This window comes from Salvelinus alpinus, chromosome 13, assembly GCF_045679555.1.
Source record: "Salvelinus alpinus chromosome 13, SLU_Salpinus.1, whole genome shotgun sequence".
NCBI lineage: Eukaryota > Metazoa > Chordata > Actinopteri > Salmoniformes > Salmonidae > Salvelinus > Salvelinus alpinus.
This window is the reverse complement of record NC_092098.1, coordinates 46,498,399-46,520,013: the sequence shown is the minus strand read 5'-3', so window position 1 is coordinate 46,520,013 and position 21,615 is coordinate 46,498,399. Positions and strand designations below refer to the sequence as shown.

Sequence of the window (21,615 nt, the reverse complement as noted above, 5' to 3'; positions counted from 1 at the left end):
ATGGAACAGTGATTTTTCAAAATTGGTTTCAAAGTTCTGTTATACTCACAGACAATATTTTTACAGTTTTGGAAACTTTAGAGTGTTTTCTATCCTACTCTGTCAATTATATGCATATTCTAGCATCTGGACCTGAGAAATAGGCAGTGTAACGGTGGTCCTCCTCCTCTTCAACCGAAAAGGAGGAGTATTGAGGGAACCAAGGCGCAGCGGGTTGTGAACACATAATATTTATTAAAGACAAGACGAAAACACGAACTTCACTATAAACTAACAAAACAACAAACGGAGTAGACAGACCTGAACGACGAACTTACATTAAACACGAGAACGCACGAACAGGGAAAATAGCCTACACATAAAAATGACGATGAACAACACAAACCGAACAGTCCCGTATGGTGCGACAAACACTGACACAGGAGACAACCACCCACAACGAACACTGTGAAACAACCTACCTAAATATGACTCTCAATTAGAGGCAGGTGTTTGGCGTTCCTCTAATTGAGAGCCATACCAGGCAACCCTTAAACCAACATAGAAACAGACAACATAGAATGCCCACCCAAACTCACGTCCTGACCAACTAACACATACAACAAACTAACAGAAATAGGTCAGGAACGTGACAGGCAGCTTACATTGGGAACGTTATTTATCCAAACATAAAAATTCTGCCCCCTAGCTTCAAGAGGTTTTAAAGCAATTGGGATATTATTCCATCTACTGAGGTCTGATTGAATTGATTTGAGTATTCTGTTCATTAAAGTGTCTGGTTTTATCTGAAGGAAATATCTACTCCCAAATATTTTAAATGGGAAACGATTGGGATTTCACAAGTAGTCCTCTATCGGGGTCTTGAAAGGCAGTAGGGCTGATTTGTTAGATTCATTTTATAATGAGATGAAGCTGAATTTATCTATGATCTTCAATGTGTTTGGGATCGATTGAGATACATTGTATGGATTTAGTGAAATATCGTCTGCATATAATGAGATGAAGTGATTTTTGAGAAATTGCTGTCATTTCCTTTAATTGACGAATTGCCTAGGCCAGAGGTTTCATTGATAATAAGAATAGCAGAGGCCAAAATTGGATTGCCTTGTCTGCTGCTTCTAGTGATTCTGAATGGCAGAGATATTGCCTATTTTAACTATGGCTGAGGGATTGGCATATAGTATTTTAATCATATTAATGAAATTGTAGCCAATCCCATATGTTCCAAGACAGACCAGAGATATGTCTATTCTAGTCTATCAAAGGTGTTTCTGCATCGAGAGATAATACAGCCCAAGGAGCTGTTTCTGATGAAGCATCTAAGATATGTAATAGTCGACGAAGGTTATCCGAGGATAAATGCTTTTTGACAAACCCGCTTTGGGGAAGTAAGTCTCGAGACAAGATGAACACGTTTTGAAAACCAGTTTAATATCTTTGTTCATCAAAGATAGCAGCCATATTGAAAACACTGGGTGGCATCCTTACCTTTTTTAAATAAAAGTGACATAAGTGCCGTGTTCATATCTCTCCCAAATTAACCTTTGTGAACGGCTGGCTGTTTTAATCATTCTGAGCAATAGTGGATATAATTGATTCCAAAATGTTTAAAGCTGCAATATGTAACTTTTTAGGTAACGTGACCAAATTCACATAGAAATGTGAGTTATAGATATGTCATTGTCGTTGAAAGCAAGTCTAAGAAGCAGTAGATTGGTTCTATGTGCACTATTGCTATGCTTCCTGTTCGTAAGTTTTGTTTTTGCGTCTTTCACTTTGGGTTTTGTACACCAGCTTCAAACAGCTGAAAATACAATATTTTCGGTTAAGGAAAATATATTTCACAGCGGTTTAGATAGTACAATGACTCTCTACACTATACTTGCTTATTTTGTCACATTTAACTAAAACTAGGCAAACTATTAGAATGTTAGCAACCAGGAAATGCCGGAGTGATTTCTGCATAGTGCATCCAGGTGATTTGCCTTTTTTCATGCTATCCAATGCCATTGAGAGAGATTTGGGCTCCCAGCGAGGTGGCTTCCTCTGTTGAGAGAAGATAGGTTCTTAATTATTTTTGAAAGATTTTAGTCTGGTTTGGTGTGGATTTACAATCAGAGGATTCATTTGGGTTCTGATAGTAATTCAGCTGTTTCAGATTCAATAGTTGCTGTATCAGCTATTTGATCATTACTGCATAGCTTGTTAGCCAGTAAATGAATGGGACGATTACTATGGAAGTAATGGTTGAGTCTTACTCGATGGATGGCAAATTTTGCTTTCTGTCTCATTAATACAGTTAACAACATTTCCAATTCTGATATCTTCTTTAATTAAAGTGGAAAGTCAAACTTTCCACTTTAGTTGAGTAGGTATCCACTTTAGAAGTGAGCAGAGCAAGAGATTAATGTATCAGTTTTAATTGCAAGTCGAAGGCAGAGGTAATTTCCTCACAAACAATCTCCAGGATAGTGGAGTCCAACTCTTTCTGTTGTCAGGTTTTGAGAGCCGCCATGTTCCCACAAGTGAATAGTGAACAGAAAATTACCAGCTGCTGGAGCTAAATAGACCTGCTATTGTTCATTGTAATACATTGTAACACCAATCCACACTTGAAAATTAGTTTTTTTTTTTTAAAGCCACGCTTTTCATTGTTTTACAATACATTTATTTTATTTTTTATAGCTGTGAAATAATTTGCATAAAGGAAGGGACCAGGAAATCTGGTCACAATGCAGACACAGTGGACGGATAACAGACACATTTTAATAACATGTGTCGATACATTTCTGGAAATATGGGCACAATCAGAATGTAGACAAGATCAGGACCAAGTACCCATGTTAGCACCAGGTATAAACAAGGTTTAAATGTACTGAATAAGACTCATTCCTTTCAATATTTTACCCAGATTTTCACAGAGAAGAGTATTTCGTTTATTTTTTTTTAAAGAACCACCAGTCAGGAGCATACAGACAGCTCAAGAGGTCCAAGCATAATGATTATGGCTCTAGATTGCAGGAAATAGCTGTTTCAGATATTTGAAAAATGAGAAATTCTCCAACTTAAAGGAAAATGCATCAAACAGCTGTATTTCTATATTTTGAAAGTTATATATCTTGAAAACTTGATTGCTGACATGCAAAACCTGCTGGCACTAGATCAACAATGGACTAATGAAATAAATACCAAAAGACAGTTTTTGGGTGGAATTCTCCTTTGAGGAGGGTGGGCTTAGCACCCCTCCGAACTACCTACACTACCCCTTCCCCACTACTACTACATCCATGTGAATGTGCTGTAGGGGATCAACTGACTAATTACAGGCTATTTGTAACCTGACTGCAATTTAACGTGACATTGAAACATGAGTTTATTTTTGACATAGCATAATATACAGTAATCTCCAAAAGTATTGGGACAGTGACAAATGTTTTTTATCATACCCCCAAGACATAACCTCTCAACGTTAAAATAACAGATGAGGTTAGCATTTTCTTTGGGGGGGGGGCATGATATTTGTGCCTGTAACCTTCTCACTCATCATTATTCACAATTCATTCAGGACTATCCATAATCATGGAACTGTAGCAGAAGTGTTTAGAAACATATTCTATTCTTCTTTACAATAAATGTGACTCCAAAATGACACAATACATTATTTACCATTAATTTCTATTGAACACAAAATAACCTGAAGCACAACCAAAACAAACAGCAAATGCATCCAAAAGTTTGTAGAGTCACAAGCTTGATGTAATCATTGTGTGCTAGGAATATGGGACCAAATACAACACTTTTGACTACTTTAATACACACATAAGTGAATTTGTCTCAATACCGTCTGTCCCCTAAAATGGTGGGACTATTTGCTGCAAATGTGCATAGATTGCATTTGGATTACTGATATAATGTTATTTGGTTTGTTAACTGGATTCGTTTTGACATCAGTGAGTTCTTGTTTCTAGCTTTTGATTATTTTTTGTGTCCTTGTTTGACATTTTCACTGCACTGTTAGGAGCTGGTTACACAAGCATTTTGCTGCACCCGCTATAACATCTGCCAAACTGTGTACGTGACCAATAAACTTTGATTTGATTTGAGACTGTGTATGTCTGTAGTACCCAGAGGCAGTCAGCTCACGTGGACCTTCAAATGTCTCCTCTCAGATATGTAGAATTGACACACTTGGTCGGCCAGTCCCAGATGATGATTATTTATTAATTTCAAGGTTATTGGTTTTGTGAAAAGGTTTGAGGTGAAACAAACTATGAAGAAACAAAAAACCAGACCATGTACCATGTGTCAGTCATCCATAATTAGTGGTCCAAACATTAGGACGCCATTTCTGACATTAAGATTGGCAAAATTTGCAGAAAGTAGACACGTCCTTCCTGTTGTAAGCCCTCTGACAGGAAGTCAGTTCTGGGAGTTTGCTACTGCCGTCTAAAGCAGGGCTGTTCAATTCCGGTCTCGGAGGGCCGAAACACTTCTGTTTTTTGTTTCTAACCTGCTAGTTAGTTGCACTCACCTGGTGTCCCAGGTCTGAATTAGTCGGTTATTAGGAGTAGAGGATGAAATCCATAAGTGTTTCCGCCTTCCAGGACCGACATTGAACAGCCCTTCTCTAAAGGATGGGGTGTGTAATGGTAAGGGTCTATTGACTTCTCTACATTTAGATTTATATTTTAGTCATTTAGCAGATGCTGTTATCCAGAGCGACTTACAATAAGTGCAGCAAGGTGAGACATACACATATCACAGTCGTAGCATGTACATTTTCCCTCAAAAAAGTAGTTTTCTCCAGAATGTCTTCTCTAGGATGTATTTAAACCTGTCAATTTAAACATTAAAATTCCCCCCTCAATCTGAAGGGTATGATTTATGTGAGTGTGATGGTAGGGATGATGCAAATTACTTATTTGGCTTGGAGGTCGTCATTGGTCAGAAATTGCACCTGATCAGACTGTTGAACCTTCAAAAGCAGAGAAAGCAGAGATGGGTAGAGAAACCTGTAAATGAGCTGAATTTAAACACACCTCACAGGAAGTTGATAGACTTTGCCGGCCCAGACTATAATTATAATTTTTTTATTTCTCCGCAGACAGGCAGTGGAATGCTACATTTATGGACAACTCTTGACATAATTGCTAGACCAGAGTGGTGAACAACCATGGGCATGTTGTCATGAATCTGCTTTATCCAACAAACCCAGCTAGCACATAACGTTCTGAGAACCATATGTTTCTTAGAGCTTGGTGAGAGCATGGTGTCCTATGGTTATTTGCATACTTTAACAGAACGTTTCCTACAAGTTCAAACACGGTGACATTTAATACAAATTGTTTGAATGTTCTATGAACATTCTCCAACTGGTTTGACAGTTCAGAGAATGTTAAGAAACAACATTCTTCTGTGGGAATTTCAGTACTTCAGCATAACATTTCCTACAGGTTTCTTCATGGTTAATCTATATAAAGTCATGTCCTCAAATTGTTCTGAGAACATTAAGAAAACGATCCCAAAAAAAGAGAACGTTCTAAGAATTGTATTTAAAAAATATATAAATTCCGTTCTCAGCATCAACAAAAATCTCTCTATCCTCTATCTTGTTAAGTGTGTTCAGGTATGTTAGTTATGCCCACTAATTGGCCACACCTTATTTTAATAAGTTCTTGTTTCCTTTGAAATTGGATCAGACAAAAAATGAACAGCTTTGTATGTGTAAAAAGACATGGCATGCTAGCTCCATCCTGGTGGTGCAGTGGACTAATTCCATGGATAGAAACCCAAAGATTATATGTTTGAATCTCTGATGCCGTGTTTGATGCCGTCACAATAAAAAATGTGTTTGCATGATTAATCTATATAAAGTCATGTCCTCAAATTGTTCTGAGAACATTAAGAAAACGATCCCAAAAAAAGAGAACGTTCTAAGAATTGTATTTAAAAAATATATAAATTCCGTTCTCAGCATCAACAAAAATCTCTCTATCCTCTATCTTGTTAAGTGTGTTCAGGTATGTTAGTTATGCCCACTAATTGGCCACACCTTATTTTAATAAGTTCTTGTTTCCTTTGAAATTGGATCAGACAAAAAATGAACAGCTTTGTATGTGTAAAAAGACATGGCATGCTAGCTCCATCCTGGTGGTGCAGTGGACTAATTCCATGGATAGAAACCCAAAGATTATATGTTTGAATCTCTGATGCCGTGTTTGATGCCGTCACAATAAAAAATGTGTTTGCATGATTAATGCCTAAGGAATTTATTTTCCATCTGTCCTATGTGCTTGGAGTTAAAAAAAAAGTTAACCCAAAATAAGCGAGCAGTGTTATTAAATCTTATTTAAACATAAATGTTCCTCAGGACAGGAGAAATGTTCATTTCGTTTTACCGGTCAGAAAACGTATGGCTTCGTTCCCACAACCAATGCGAAACCAAAAACATTAGTTCCCACAACTTCCAAGGAAGCAAATGTGCTAGCTGGGAAGCTTTTTAGAATTAGAGGAGAATGAGAACTAATACAAATCACATCACTGCATGGGTCCTGAACAGATGCCATGAGTCATGGGCAGAAATAGAAAGCAGTAGGAAAGTCTGTCTTTGCTAGCCTGCCTGTTTGATAAGAGTAATAGCATGTGACACGAAGGAGGTTCAAAGAGGTGACTGAGGGAAACTTTCCACCCTAACTTGTAGCTCCCAGTTTGTAACTTAATTTGGGCTGCTGTATGTCAGAACTCCACATCAAAGCAATGTCAAGTTGTTGCATTACCAGCAGAACTGTAAATGTCTTAAATAAAATATACCCAGCTAACAACAAACGTTCCTAAAACTTTAGAGAACATTCCCTTAAGCGTCTCATTCGGTTATGTACTCATGTTTTCATAGGAATGTTCTCGTGATGTGAATGTTTCCAAGAGACCATTCCCTTAATATCAAATAGAACTTACCCAGAATGTCGTTATCATGTTCTCAGAACTTAAGATATTAATGTTCTAGACACGCTTCATGGGAACGTTTCAAGAACATTCATTTGTCCAGTTTTCTGTGGGTTAGGAGAATATTCCATCAACTCCCACCAAACATTCATAGAACATGGTTGCCATATTCTCAGTATATAAGATATTAATGTTCTAGACACGTTTCATGGGAACGTGGCAAAAAAACATGAATGTGTCCAGTTTTCTGTCGGTTAGGAGAATATTCAATCAAGGTCGTGGACAAAGGCACAAAGCTGGTAGCCAAAATTCCAGAAATGTGTGAAGAGGATAAATCTATACACATTATGATAAGGGACCGATCAAAATTGTACTGGGGGGAGGGGCAGAAAGATGAGGGTTCTCCGACCACAGACCACCACCACTCTTTCTGCCTGTTTCAGTACACTACGATCAGAGCAGGCTGAAGACAATGATCAGCTTGGGGGAAATCTGATTTTCAACATTTTGATGACATATTTCTAATTATATAAAATATATGCAAATAAAAAATCCACCAACAGGTTTCTGTGCCGATGCACCATACAACCAATAAAGAAAGCATACCGACTTTGGGCACTTCAATATCATGGTTTGCGTTTTCAACCCCACAATAATTATGTTGTGACACATATTGTGTTATTTTAAGGCTGGTTATGACACCTATATAAGAGTGTAAAAACACACAAAACCTGCTACGGTAGTTATTTTATGGTTGGTTATGATACCTACATAAGTCTCAAACCCCACAAAACCTACCACACAAGACAAAACATTCCATTACACCATAGCCTACAGTACACACCTACTCAGTAAAGAGTTTTTCTTTATTTTTGCTATGTTCTACATTGTAGAATAATAGTGAAGACATCAAAACTATGAAATAACACATTTGGAGTCATGTAGTAAGCAAACAAGTCTTAAACAAATCAAAATGTATTTTATATTTGTGATTCTTCAAAGTAGCCACCCTTTGCCTTGATGACAGCTTTGCACACTCTTGGCATTCTCTCAACCAGCTTCACCTGGAATGCTTTTGCAACAGTCTTGAAGGAGTTCCCACATATGCTGAGCACTTGGTCGCTTTTCCTTCACTCTGCGGTCCAACTTCCTTACAAAGCCAGGATGTGTGTCGGGTCATTGTCCTGTTGAAAAACAAATGATAGTCCCACTAAGCGCAAACAGATGGGATGTGCGTATTGCTGCAGAATGCTGTGGTATCCATGTTGGTTAAGTGTGCGTTGAAAACTAAATAAATCACTGACATTGTCACCAGCAAAGCACCCCCAAACCATCACACCTCCTCCTCCATGCTTCACTGTGGGAACCACACATGCAGAGATCATCCATTCACCTACTCTGCATCTCACAAAGACACTGCGGTTGGAACCAAAAATCTCAAATTTGGACTAATCAGACCAAAGTATTCAGACCCTTTACTCAGTACTTTGTTGAAGCACCTTTGGCAGCGACTACAGCCTCGAGTCTTCTTGGGTATGACGCTGCAAGCTTGGCGCATCTGTATTTGGGGAGTTTCTCCCATTCTTCTCTGCAGATCCTCTCAAGCTATGTCAGGCTGGATGGGGAGCGTGGCTGCACAGCTGTTTTCAGGTCTCACCAGAGATGTTCTATCGGGTTCAAGTCCGGGCTCTGGCTGGGCCACTCAAGGACATTCAGAGACTTGTCCTGAAGTCACACCTCCGTTGTCTTGGCTGTGTGCTTTGGGTCGTTGTCCTGTTGGAATGTGAACCTTCCCCCCAGTCTGAGGTCCTGAGAGCTCTGGAGCAGGATTTCGTCAAGGATCTCTCTGTACTTTGCTCTGCTCATCTTTCCCTTGATCTTGACTAGTCTCTCAGTCCCTGCCACTGAAAATCATCCCCACAGCATGATGCTGCCACCACCATGCTTCACCATAGAGATGGTGCCAGGTTACCTCCAGACAAGACGCTTGGCTTTCAGGCCAGTGTTCAATCTTGGTTTCATCAGACCAGATAATCTTGTTTCTCATGATCTGAAAGTCCTTTCAGTGCCTTTTGGCAACCTCCAAGCTGGCTGTCATGTGCCTTTTACTGAGGAGTGGCTTCTGTCGGCCACTACCATGAAGCCCTGATTTAGTGGAGTGCAGCAGAGATGGTTGTCCTTCTGGAAGGTTCTCCCATCTCCGCAGAGGAACTCTGGAGCTCTATCAGAGTGACCATCGAATTCTTGGTCACCTCCCTGACCAAGGCCCTTCTCCCCCGATTGCTCAGTTTGGCCGGGCGGCCAGCTCTAGCACAAGTCTTGTTGGTTCCAAACTTCTTCCGTTTAAAAATGATAGAAAAAGTCAAGGGGTCTGCATACTTTCTCGTAGCGTGTTATGACACTGGGTTATGATGTGTTATGACTGTCTCATAACGTGTTATGACACTGGGTGTCAAGTAAAGTGTTACCAATACATCGCACCCTACCTTGAAAGCTTTCCCAGTATCAAAGGCTTGGCTAGATAATCTCCGAATGTCATTACACTTTTTGGTGTTTTGTAACATACCAGATAGGTGCAGTGAAATGTGTTGTTTTACAGGGTCAGCCATAGTACGGTGCCCCTTTGACCTTTATTTAACTAGGCAAGTCAATTAAGAACAAATTCTTATTTTCAATGACGGCCTAGGAACAGTAGGTTGACTGCCTGATGACTGTTAAGTGCCTTGCTCAAGGACAAATCTTGAGAACTTGGTAACCATGTTCTGTGCATGTTTGGTGGAACGTTGATGGAATATTCTCCCAACCCTTAGCAAACTGGACACTTGAATGTTCTCGCAACGTCCCATAAAATGCGTCTAGAACATTAATGTTGTATATTCTGATAACATTGTAACCACGTTGTAACCTATAGTAGTTCTGCTTGACATTAGGAGCTGTTCTCTTAACTTTAACACCAAAACATGCTAAAAAGGTTCACAGAAGGTGTTTGCTAACATAGATAGAATGTTCCCCTAACTAACGGAAAACTGGAGACTCAAACATTAGGGGAACATTACGGGGAACATTACAAAAATATTCTCTCTCCATAGAATTGTTAACTGCGTTGTCACCCCTTACAATCGATACCAGCAATACATCTTGCCAGGTTTTGAATCGTCGTCGGAAAATACTGTAGCTACATTGACTTTGATCAAGAGAACACACTTGCCAATGTTCTGTTATCAACTCATATCAACTCAAATTCTGGAGACTAATTGAATTTTACCCTGTTAACTGCTCTCTGAATCAAAAAACTTTTTATGTATGTCTTCCAGCGAATGTTAAAGATTTACTCTCTCCATAGATATCTCAGCTATACAGAAGAAGACGAAGAGGTTAGTTGTGTAAAATAATATTTAGATTTAGATCAAGTACATTAATAAAAACCCTCATCTGGCACTAAAGGCTTTGCCTTGCTGTCCATAATGCAGACTGATCACATGGTTATTAGTTCCCCCTGCAAAACAAACCTGGGATAATCACCCCATGAGTCTCAGTATAACATCCAGATGAAAACACAACATAGCTCCTAGTGCCTGTTGTACTGTCATATTAAAGCTCTGTTGTTTTGTCAGTCCGAACTGCAAGCAGTGGTGCTGATGCTGTGCTTGGTGGTGAAATGAGAAGCTGAATGTTTGTTACATAAGCACCATTACAGCAGTAGTTCATGGCCACCCTCTCTCACCATGGCAAGCACCGCCTGCGGCCTGTCATTAACCTTGACTCTGTTTCCACTGTGGACCCCCCTTCAACTCCTGCCTGTGTGGATCTGCAGGGAAAGTGCAGGTCATCCATCCACACAACGTACGCACCGCTTACGGGATGTGTCAAACCTCCATGCATCGGGTTTACACAAAGCCTCATAACATCGACGATATTAATGTATTTTACTGTATCCAAACCATGCAGACTTCTTGGTCCTAATGTTTTTTAATGCCCTCACATTGTTGGATTTCTAGACAACTGCTGTCTTGTTCAGATGTAAGTCAGTGAGAATGGGAGCATTGCATTTTTGGCTGCAGCCCAGCATGTCACTTACGGACACAGGGCAGAATGAGGCTGTGGTACAGTATTACAGACACAGGGCAGAATGAAGCTGTGGTACAGTATTACAGACACAGAGCAGAATGGGCTGTGGTACAGTATTACAGACACAGAGCAGAATGAGGCTGTGGTGCAGTATTACGGACACAGAGCAGAATGATGCTGTGGTACAGTATTACAGACACAGAGCAGAATGAGGCTGTGGTACAGTATTACAGACACAGAGCAGAATGAGGCTGTGGTACAGTATTACAGACACAGAGCAGAATGAGGCTGTGGTACAGTATTATAGACACAGAGCAGAATGAGGCTGTGGTGCAGTATTACGGACACAGAGCAGAATGATGCTGTGGTACAGCATTACGGACACAGAGCAGAATGAGGCTGTGGTACAGTATTACGGACACAGAGCAGAATGAGGCTGTGGTACAGTATTACAGACACAGAGCAGAATGGGCTGTGGTACAGTATTACAGACTCAGAGCAGAATGAGGCTGTGGTACAGTATTACGGACACAGAGCAGAATGAGGCTGTGGTACAGTATTACAGACACAGAGCAGAATAAGGCTGTGATACAGTATTACGGACACAGAGCAGAATGAGGCTGTGGTACAGTATTACAGACACAGAGCAGAATGAGGCTGTGATACAGTATTACGGACACAGAGCAGAATGAGGCTGTGGTACAGTATTACAGACACAGAGCAGAATGAGGCTGTGGTACAGTATTACAGACACAGAGCAGAATGAGGCTGTGGTACAGTATTACAGACACAGAGCAGAATGAGGCTGTTGTACAGTATTACGGACACAGAGCAGAATGAGGCTGTGGTACAGTATTACAGACACAGAGCAGAATGAGGCTGTGGTACAGTATTACAGACACAGAGCAGAATGAGGCTGTGATACAGTATTACGGACACAAAGCAGAATGAGGCAGTGGTACAGTATTACAGACACAGAGCAGAATGAGGCTGTTGTACAGTATTACGGACACAGAGCAGAATGAGGCTGTGGTACAGTATTACAGACACAGAGCAGAATGAGGCTGTTGTACAGTATTACGGACACAGAGCAGAATGAGGCTGTGGTACAGTATTACTGACACAGAGCAGAATGAGGCTGTGGTACAGTATTACAGACACAGAGCAGAATGAGGCTGTGGTACAGTATTACGGACACAGAGCAGAATGAGGCTGTGGTACAGTATTACAGACACAGAGCAGAATGAGGTTGTGGTACAGTATTACGGACACAGAGCAGAATGAGGCTGTGGTACAGTATTACGGACACAGAGCAGAATGAGGCTGTGGTACAGTATTACGGACACAGAGCAGAATGAGGCTGTGGTACAGTATTACAGACACAGAGCAGAATGAGGCTGTGGTACAGTATTACAGACACAGAGCAGAATGAGGCTGTGGTACAGTATTACAGACACAAAGCAAAATGGGTTAAAGTATCTTCTCCTCCATACCACCACAGCCACTGATTTCACAGTTGAGCTCAGCTGAATGGCTCTGCGCTGAGTCACATTACCTGGATGACTGAGATTAGAAAGAGCCACTAATTGAATGTGAACTGCTCGGCACAGAGTGGTCACCCAGGGCCTTGTTTCCACCCACACCAATACACAATGTGTATAGATACTTTTTTAAAGACTGTAACTGTAACATTATTCTTCAATGGAAAAATGTTACAAATGACATATGTTTGTAGAGCATCTCCCACAATGGTGTCGACTTAAAATCAGCCTCAAACAAATGGACAGTTGCTTGAAAATGGGATTAAAAGAGCAGTTGTATTTTTGATATCAGATCAGAGTGACATTGACTTTGACAGATCAGACACTGACTGCTTTGTGGTTTGTTTTTCTTCTGTAAAAACAGAATGAAAGGCTATTTCAACTCTCTCATCCTCGTGTAGTTATGTAAATGATGTGGGATATGAACAGAGTGAGGCCATCAAAGCTGAAAAAAAAAAATGTGTGTCATTGTTTACAGGAGTCAATTCCTATTGATCCTCCACAAAGACATGATTTATCGAAGAAACGGTTGCAATCAAACTAGAGTATCACACCAAGTCACCTCATCTAAATACATACAAATCAATGGCACAGGTGAAAAATGAACATACACGTTTATTCTACATGTAGTAAGGGCACATATTGTACAAACTGTAAACTAGGTACTGTAATACATTTGAGGATTGTTTTTCTTCAACACCTTGACAACTGCAGAACATTATTTCATCTGACTGACGAGTGCCTTGACTTGTCAATAAATCCACACTGGAAAAACAGCACAAACAGTTTTCTACTCACATTTAAGGATTCTAAGATTTTTTTTTTAAAATGCACTTGTGTTCACATCTAGATTTGAACATTATACAATACTGTTTTTTCATTTTATGTTACATGAAGTTTTGCTGTTGAATGTCGAGGTAGGGGTGCCATCGTAAAATAAATAAACTTAACAAAATGAGCTGGAGAACAATACCCTTGCAGTTGGACCCATCCAAAAAAAGGATGTTGTTTAATGTCATACAAGGAGAGAGTTATATTTTCCTGTTTGTCATTTGATGCAGAGGAATCCTTTGCTGTCAGCTAGGTTAACAAAAGCACTGTTACATGTGATGTCACAACAAACATCTAGACAGAACAATACACTTGTTTCTCATAACCTGTGGGGCACCCCTAGGAAAGACATTTCAGCAAACAAGGCATTCTGCTTATGTAATTTTGCAATGTAATGCCCAAATCGTAAAGTGCCAGCAAACTGTGGTGAGCAGACTTAAACATGACTGGTAAATTTGGCGGCTTAAATCTATCTCAGGAATTATACAGATATAGCAACAAGCAAGATAGTTAAACCATCTGAAACCAAAATGAATATTAATCGGTATAAATGTATAAAACCAAAAACTCTGGACAACCCTCAGATACTTCAAAGTGCCATGCCAGTGTCATAATTGTTCATATGGCTAAGAAAATTAAACTCATAAAACTTTATAAAACATTGTCATCTCACAGCATGAACTTCACATTCAGCAAAATCATTGGAAACAAAATATGAATAGACAATTGTTTATATAGGGCATCTTTATGCAGGCCCAATTACCTAGTTGTATGCCCAGGTGTGCGTGTTGTGATAGAACCACAGAGGGGAACAGCAGGGAAGGATTGTTTACTAATGAACTAAATCCCTCTGAGTAACAGCTTCTCCACTGATTAGACAGGGCCTGACAGGAGGAGCACTGAGCAAACAAAGACATTCTTCTGGAATGTTCCCCATAGCTGCTCAGATTATGCAGTAAAAAAATTTTAGCGTAGATTTGAGCGGACTCATGTTTGTAGATAATTAGAAAATAAATTATAAGCAAAGGATATAGTTAATCATAGAGAGACTGGTCAATATTTGGGAATAGGACAACTGATATGGTAGAAAATGGAAAAAGGCAAACCTTCACTTCACATAGATGCTGCAGTTTTACCTTCGTCAAAGACATAATGCCTTTGGAAAAACCTTTTTAAAATCAGATGCTACTAAATCACGTCAGCACTTAAAAAAAAAAAAACTTGTTTATTATGGAGACACCTGAAACCCCACCTCTTTAAGGAATACCTAGGATAGGATAAAGTAATCCTTCTCACCCCCCCCCCCCCTTAAAAGATTTAGACGCACTATTGTAAAGTGGCCGTTCCACTGGATGTCATAAGGTGAATGCACCAATTTGTAAGTCGCTCTGGATAAGAGCGTCTGGTAAATGACTTAAATGTAAATGTAAATGTATGGAATTGATGGCTTCTAGTACCCGTTGGCAATTCGAGTAGAGCTGAGCAGTGGGCACGTTCCACCTTCATCTACAAAATGACAGAGACAGAGGTCTTCTCAGAGAGAGTTCATATTTTGGCACTTGTCATAGAAGGCTAGACTTGATGGACATACACTCTTAAGAATCCAGGGCCAGGCAAATAAAATGACGTCATAAAAACTCAATAGGATTACAGGAGGGGGTGGAGCTAGGTGGCTTCTCAACCTCTTTTTGTAACTCATAAGTAACATGCTGATTCAAAAACGTTCTCCCTGTTTTCATTTATACCAAATTTGATTTCCCAGAACCAATTTAAGACTAATACCATTAAATTACCATTGATGTATGACAACTCCATGCTTTTACACCTGGCGATACAAGAACAAGGTTGAGGCCTGGAAACAACCGAGCCACAATGCATTAACTCTAGTTCATTTTGACATCAAAACCATGTGCCGTAGACTTCCCATCATGGAGCTATGATAAATTGGGAATTGTAAAGAGTGTTAAAATATGTCCTTCACCCAATTCACACCCCAAAATCCAATTGTCCTAATTCCAATGTAGATTCATGCAATGCCTGCTGAAATGAAAAACCATACAGGTACTAATTGAAAGCATTAACCACACTAGCTCTATATAATTGCTCATTTTCACGAACAGCGTATTGTTTGCCACCGGTCAAATTCAATACTGCATAGAAAACAACTCAACTGTCACAGTTACAAATTAGATAATTGATCAGAAGAGTGACAGGACCAAAGCATACAGTGGGTGTTTTCAATCTGGCTGCTATGAACACAACAACAGTCCCACTGTTCCCTAAAACATCATAGTTCCAGCTAAAACAATTCACAATATCAGTTTTCAGCCTTTTACCAAAGGTCAAATGTGTTCTGGTTGTGTGACTGTTGACTTGCATAAGGTGCAATAATATTACATTTTTCAATTATGCATTGACAGCATTTACTGCTGCTCACTAAGCTGATTGTTTACATGCAAACTGCCCGTTAATAGAATCAGAATCAGCTCTCTGCATTAGGACAGTAGAAGGCTGCGTCCTAATATAGTGCACTGCTTTTGACCAGAGCCTTTAGGAAATAGGACGCCAATTCTAAAACACTTGAAGAAATGTCTGATGGGCCCTGACTTGCCAAAAGAATCACTGATGCCCTAAGAGTGTGAAGAGGTAACACTTTGTTAGGGGAAGACGTGTCTAGTGGGAGAGAGTAATGGGGATGAAGTTGGGAGAGAACTGTGTCCACGGTGATGCCTATGCTACAGCTACACTGGTAGACTTGACTTGACTTGCTGATGCGATGATGGGTGCTAGGAGGGCTTAGAAAGTAGGCCCTGTTTCACACGGGACTGTTAAAGACACATGGTGTTTGTTCTTTAAAATCAGGTTTGCCAGTTAGTTTTTTTAAATCAGGTTTGCCAGTTAGTTTTTTAAAATCCGTTTTGACAGTTTGTTCTTTAAAATCAGATTTGACCATTTGTTCTATAAAATCAGGTTTGACAGTTTGTTCTTTAAAATCAGGTTTGACAGTTTGTTCTTTAAAATCAGGTTTGACAGTTGGTTCTTTGAAATCCGGTGTGACAATCAGACTGAGCTCCATCAACACTTTTGCATTTCCCAATTGGGAAAATCATGTACTACAAAAGGGGAATGCAACTAAAATATATAGAAATATGACATACTTGGCATAAGACGTTGTATCTCTGTGAAAATGAAAGATATTTAAAGCCTCCGTTACTGACAACGTGTTCTAAATATCAAATGCATACATGTGTATACACCATACCTTACCACAACCCTACCACACTGAGGCTTACCACTTCAATTTCACAACAACGCAAATGCAAGAGTTGATGAGGGTTGTTTTGAACCATTCCACCATCCTATGGTCTCTCTCCATATTATTTTTGTCAGTTATCATTAACCAGAAGTGTATTCAACTCTCTAATAAATTATGATGAATATTATAAATAACATTTTAAATAATTACACACTGTGGTTGACATCGAAAAAAAACAATCAAAACCAATTATCTTTATAGTTATCTTTGTAAGAATATGAAACACGCTGTACATATAAATGTAAAGCACTTACCTACGAGACATTTTGCTAATATTTCTACTTCTTTCTCCATGTTATAACAGCTTCCAGGATATTTGTCACTACTGTGTACACATGCAAATGTATACATATTTGTAAATACAACACATGTATACACGTGTGTATTTCGTTTTACTTTATTCAAGTTATGGAACATTTATCAACAAATCTGTCTATACTTTAATAATAAATGCTGAAGGTGTTTTGCAGATAGTTATCCAGGATAAAGTGCCTTCATTTGAAACATTCTGTAGATTTCCATAGTGATTCGAGTTTTAAGGTTCGCAGTGAAGCTCAGTTTGTATATACCACACTTCTGCTAGGCATACTGCCAAGTCTCTCCCTCTGGGTTCCTTCTCATGTTTGTATACCAAAACATACACCCCTCAACATGTCACAGTTTTGTGTTGGCCGTTCTGAGTTATAGGATTAATCTTTTCCAGTGACACATCGGCATCGCTGCCCAAGTTCCCAGAAAGGGACGGGGACAGTTTCTCCAAGGTCTTAATCCCAACGCCATCCTTCTTCTGCAGCTCCTCCTCCTGACACAGGATGCTGTGGGGAATCACATAGGTGGCATTGTTGCTTTCCTTGGGAATGTGCCCTTTGGGCTGATACTGGGACGCAGGCGGCTGGGATCCATTGTTGTTGATGCTCACTATCTCTATGGCATTGCTGCCTGGGCAGAGTCTGTGGCAGCCCAGCAAGATGGAGAACGCTTTGCGGAAGTCCGCGTTGAAGGCATATATGATGGGGTTGAGTGAGGAGTTGGCCCAGCCGAACCAGACGAACACGTCGAAGGTGCCGGGGCTGATGCAGAGGAAATCAGAGGTGCCGTTGGGCTCACAGAAGGGTACCATGCAGTTGAGGATGAAGAAGGGCAGCCAGCAGCACACAAAAACCCCCATTATGACAGAGAGGGTCTTTAGGACTTTGGTTTCTCTTTTGAAAGACATCTTGAAGGAACTCTCCGTCTCCATGTTGGAGTTGTTCCCCATACTGCTGTGGCGGTTCTTGGCACTCTCCGCAGCCCTCTCCAGTGCTGAGATCCTCCTGATTTGTATCTGGGCAATTCTGTAAATCCGGGTGTAAGTCACGATCATGATTGCCACAGGGATGTAGAAGCTGATGAGGGAGGAGGAGATGGCATAGGTCCTGTTAAGGCTGGAGTCACAGTTGTCCGGCGGCAGCTCACCGTAAGTGCCGTTGAGCTCCAACGCCGCAGCCTTGTGCCAGTTCAACTGCACAGGGATGAAAGAGATGAGCACAGACAGCGTCCATGCCACACTGATCATAATAAACGCCACCTTGGGTGTCATCTTCCTCTCGTAGCGGAATGGGCTTGAGATCGCCCAGTATCTGTCCACGCTGATGACACATAAGTTCAAAATGGACGCTGTTGAGCACATGATGTCGAACGCCACCCAGACATTACAGAAGGCACCGAACGGCCAGAAGCCCACGATCTCCGTCGCTGCCTTCCATGGCATCACCAAGATGGCCACCAGCAGGTCTGAAATGGCCAAAGAGATCACAAAGAAGTTGGTGACCTTTGAGCGCAGGTGGCGGAACTTGGTGACTGCAACACATACCAGTGTGTTCCCCAGCAGTGTGGTCAGGATGAGCGCAAAGAGAAAGCAGCCTGTCAGAACGCGCTTGGATGAGTCTCTCTCCAGCAAATTATCGCTATCGCGGACCGTGGAGAAGTTCAAATCCATGTTTCTGTCAGCTTGTAGAGATAGAAATCACCCCATAATTCCAATCACCTGAACTCAGGCCAATTAGATGGAAAATGGACCCTTGGCCGCTTGCCTGGGGACCATCAAGTCTGGAGGATGGTTCACCATGCTCATCACAGCAATCATCCTGCAGAATGGTGTCTATAAATATTTCAAAAAGCACTCTTTATAAATGAGCCAAAAAATGCACCCTGTTCATGAATTCTCGAAGACATTCTACTGTCAGAGCAGCAGTTTTCCATTATGGGTATTCCATCTGTTATTGAAGAGTTTAGTATGATGTACCTACGAATCTAAACTTTTACTCTGCTTTATCATATGTCTCTTTCATTGACCTGTCAGCAGTCATCTGAAAATTTCACACCATATTCTCGCTGGCATGATAAGTAAACAGAGGCTAGGCCAATCATTAGCCTTATATACGGGCTCGTCGATACAGTCTATTGATCATATTAACACTGTGTTTATCTGATTTGTTTAATGACTGACGAGGCGTGTCCATGTGATTATATTCGTGCCCTTATTGATGCTCCATCCAGAACAAGCAACTGCAGGGCACATGCACTGGACAACCTGCCTGACGCTTTGGACGGTGATGGAAATGTAGACATGCAGTTGCAATATTGTTGAATTGAAATGCACACGCAGCATAACAACAAAATAAATACATCCTCCGTATCTTTACGCATGAAACGTGGCATCTGTAGCCTGTGTTTTATGAAAATGTAGCAATTAAGTTTCCATAGGCACCAAGAACACACAACAGGCTACATCTTACTGTGGAGCAACACAACGATAATCCTGGAGCTCAGTCCGTTCATGCGGTCCATTTTTGTCCCACATCGAGTCTCCAAAATTGCAATGGGACTCCATAGAAGATGAGCTGTCAACTTCTTTTAAACAACCGTTTTTTTTTTTTTAATGTCCTTAAATCCTCAAAGAAAGTCAATGGTAAGCCATGGTTTACTGCGATATAGCAGGCTCTACATATTCTCTTTCCCGCGTATCTGTCTACAGCAGAAGCGCGCGCCTCTGTCTGCTCTCCTCGCGTGTGCTCCAGATGCAGCTCGCAGCCTCAGTACCGCTAGCAGTGTGTTATTCTCATTATATGTCCTTTCAAACTTCCTTCTATCTTCACCCAAAAAACTGTGTGACCACATCCAGACAAGGTCGAAATACCGTCCAATAGAATCAATTCAACTTGTGCATCTTCTCACCAGCTCCAGATCAACAATAATACGAGCAGTTAGTCACGGTTTCCTAAACGCACTAGATGTCATTTTTTATTCTATTGTTCAAGTTACTGTGAAGAGATCCACATTCCATCAAAGTCTCCAGTCCTTATCCACCACTGACGTGTCCGAAGTGAAGTCTCTCACTTGTAGATTGAGGGAAGATGAGACGTTTTGTGCGCCATATGCGCTCAGCTGCGCGCCAGAGTCTCTGGAAACGTCCCCACCAGCTTGTTTCATCTCATGCATCAACAGGGTATTTAGCTGAAATGTGTTCATTTGTTCCTATAAAAAGCCCACTCTTCGATATTGATATTACTTTTATAATTACATGATTAATTATACAGTAGCGTAATATTACAGCAATTGATTTAGTCTACTAAAAATGTGTGGAGTGAGTGCCAAGAATAAAGTGTTACTTTCGGTCACGGTTCTCCCGTATGTCATATAAGAGATTTGATAAGATAGCACATATTGGAATTCAATAAAATGAACCACGAAATTATGAAAACATCTCATGCTGAAATTGTCTCAAAGTTGAACTTGAAGGCAATCTATTTGGATAGATAGGCACAATGAGGCCATCTACTGGAGACCATATGTATTAATAATAAAACAAATGAAAATGTGGGACGCTGCAAGGTTATGTTAGGCTATTATCATCATCATCGACATCACCGAATATGAACACCAATACATCTAATATATTCCAGAGGCAATAAAAAGGACACATACCCGTGTGCAGTATGTGTTGACATTTAGGTCTGTGTGGACTACAGGCTACAAACTGGCCAGTTTGGATGTTAAACTATTTAGCAAGCCGAAAACATCAATGGACCCTTCCATACTGCCGTCTATGTGTAGTAGTGGGGGCTGCTGAAGGGAGGATGGCTCATAATAATGTCTGGAATGGAGTTTTATGGCTGGAATGGGGTGAATGGCATCAAACACATAAAAAACACACGTTTGATTCCATTCCATTCACTCCATTCCAAATCAAATCAAATCATTATTATGAGCCATCCTCCTCTCAGCAGCCTCCACTGATGTGTAGTATACATGTGTGAGTAATTCATGAAGACTACCAAGTGTCTGAGGCCTGGCGGATTACACGCCCACTTCTCCCTGTAGCACCAAGCAAAGATGTGCATGCAGCAACGTTCAGTCAAAGCCCAGAGTCTCCCTGTCACCACAGACCACCATCCACGTGGTAATGTATTTCTGCATCGCATCCTAAAGCAAAATCAGATACTGTATTCAAATATTTATATCCAAAAGTCAATCTTCTAGAAGAGTCATGAAAGAGGACGTCAGAGCTGATATTCATATTGTCGGATCTTTGATGACTAATGACTGATGGGACGACAGGAAACGTCTCAGGGCATAGAGCCCAGCCTGGTTGTCTCTGATAGGAGGAATGGTCTAAGACTGAGAGACTAAGACTAAGACTGGTCTATGACAGCGTCAGAGCCAGAAAGATGGTTAATCACACCCCCTTGGCATAGGCCACTCATTGCAGTTTGCATAACATAATGGGATGGAATTCAGAATGACAGTAATTGTATGCCATTTCAACATACACTGTATAACATTTACTGGAATGCCTTCAAATGAACTAGTGCAATAGCTGGGATGGACTTGCAGGGATGCTACAGAGTTATGAAGTATATTTGTATTGTTATGGTT

The 21,615-nt window shown here is 40.6% G+C and overlaps 1 protein-coding gene across 1 annotated transcript; it reads right to left on the bottom strand.

The window, feature by feature from the left end:
- Positions 1-13,148: 13,148 nt before the first annotated feature.
- LOC139537794 (D(1)-like dopamine receptor) lies at positions 13,149-20,142 on the bottom strand. The gene has a single exon (XM_071339586.1). The coding sequence runs from the start codon at positions 18,674-18,676 to the stop codon at positions 17,345-17,347; it is 1,332 nt and encodes a 443-aa protein (XP_071195687.1). The 5' UTR covers positions 18,677-20,142; the 3' UTR covers positions 13,149-17,344.
- Positions 20,143-21,615: the final 1,473 nt, after the last annotated feature.

Bases quoted from the DNA above. Each gene is read 5' to 3' on its own strand.
- LOC139537794 (XM_071339586.1), bottom strand. From the start codon at position 18,676: ATGGATTTGAACTTCTCCACGGTCCGCGATAGCGATAATTTGCTGGAG.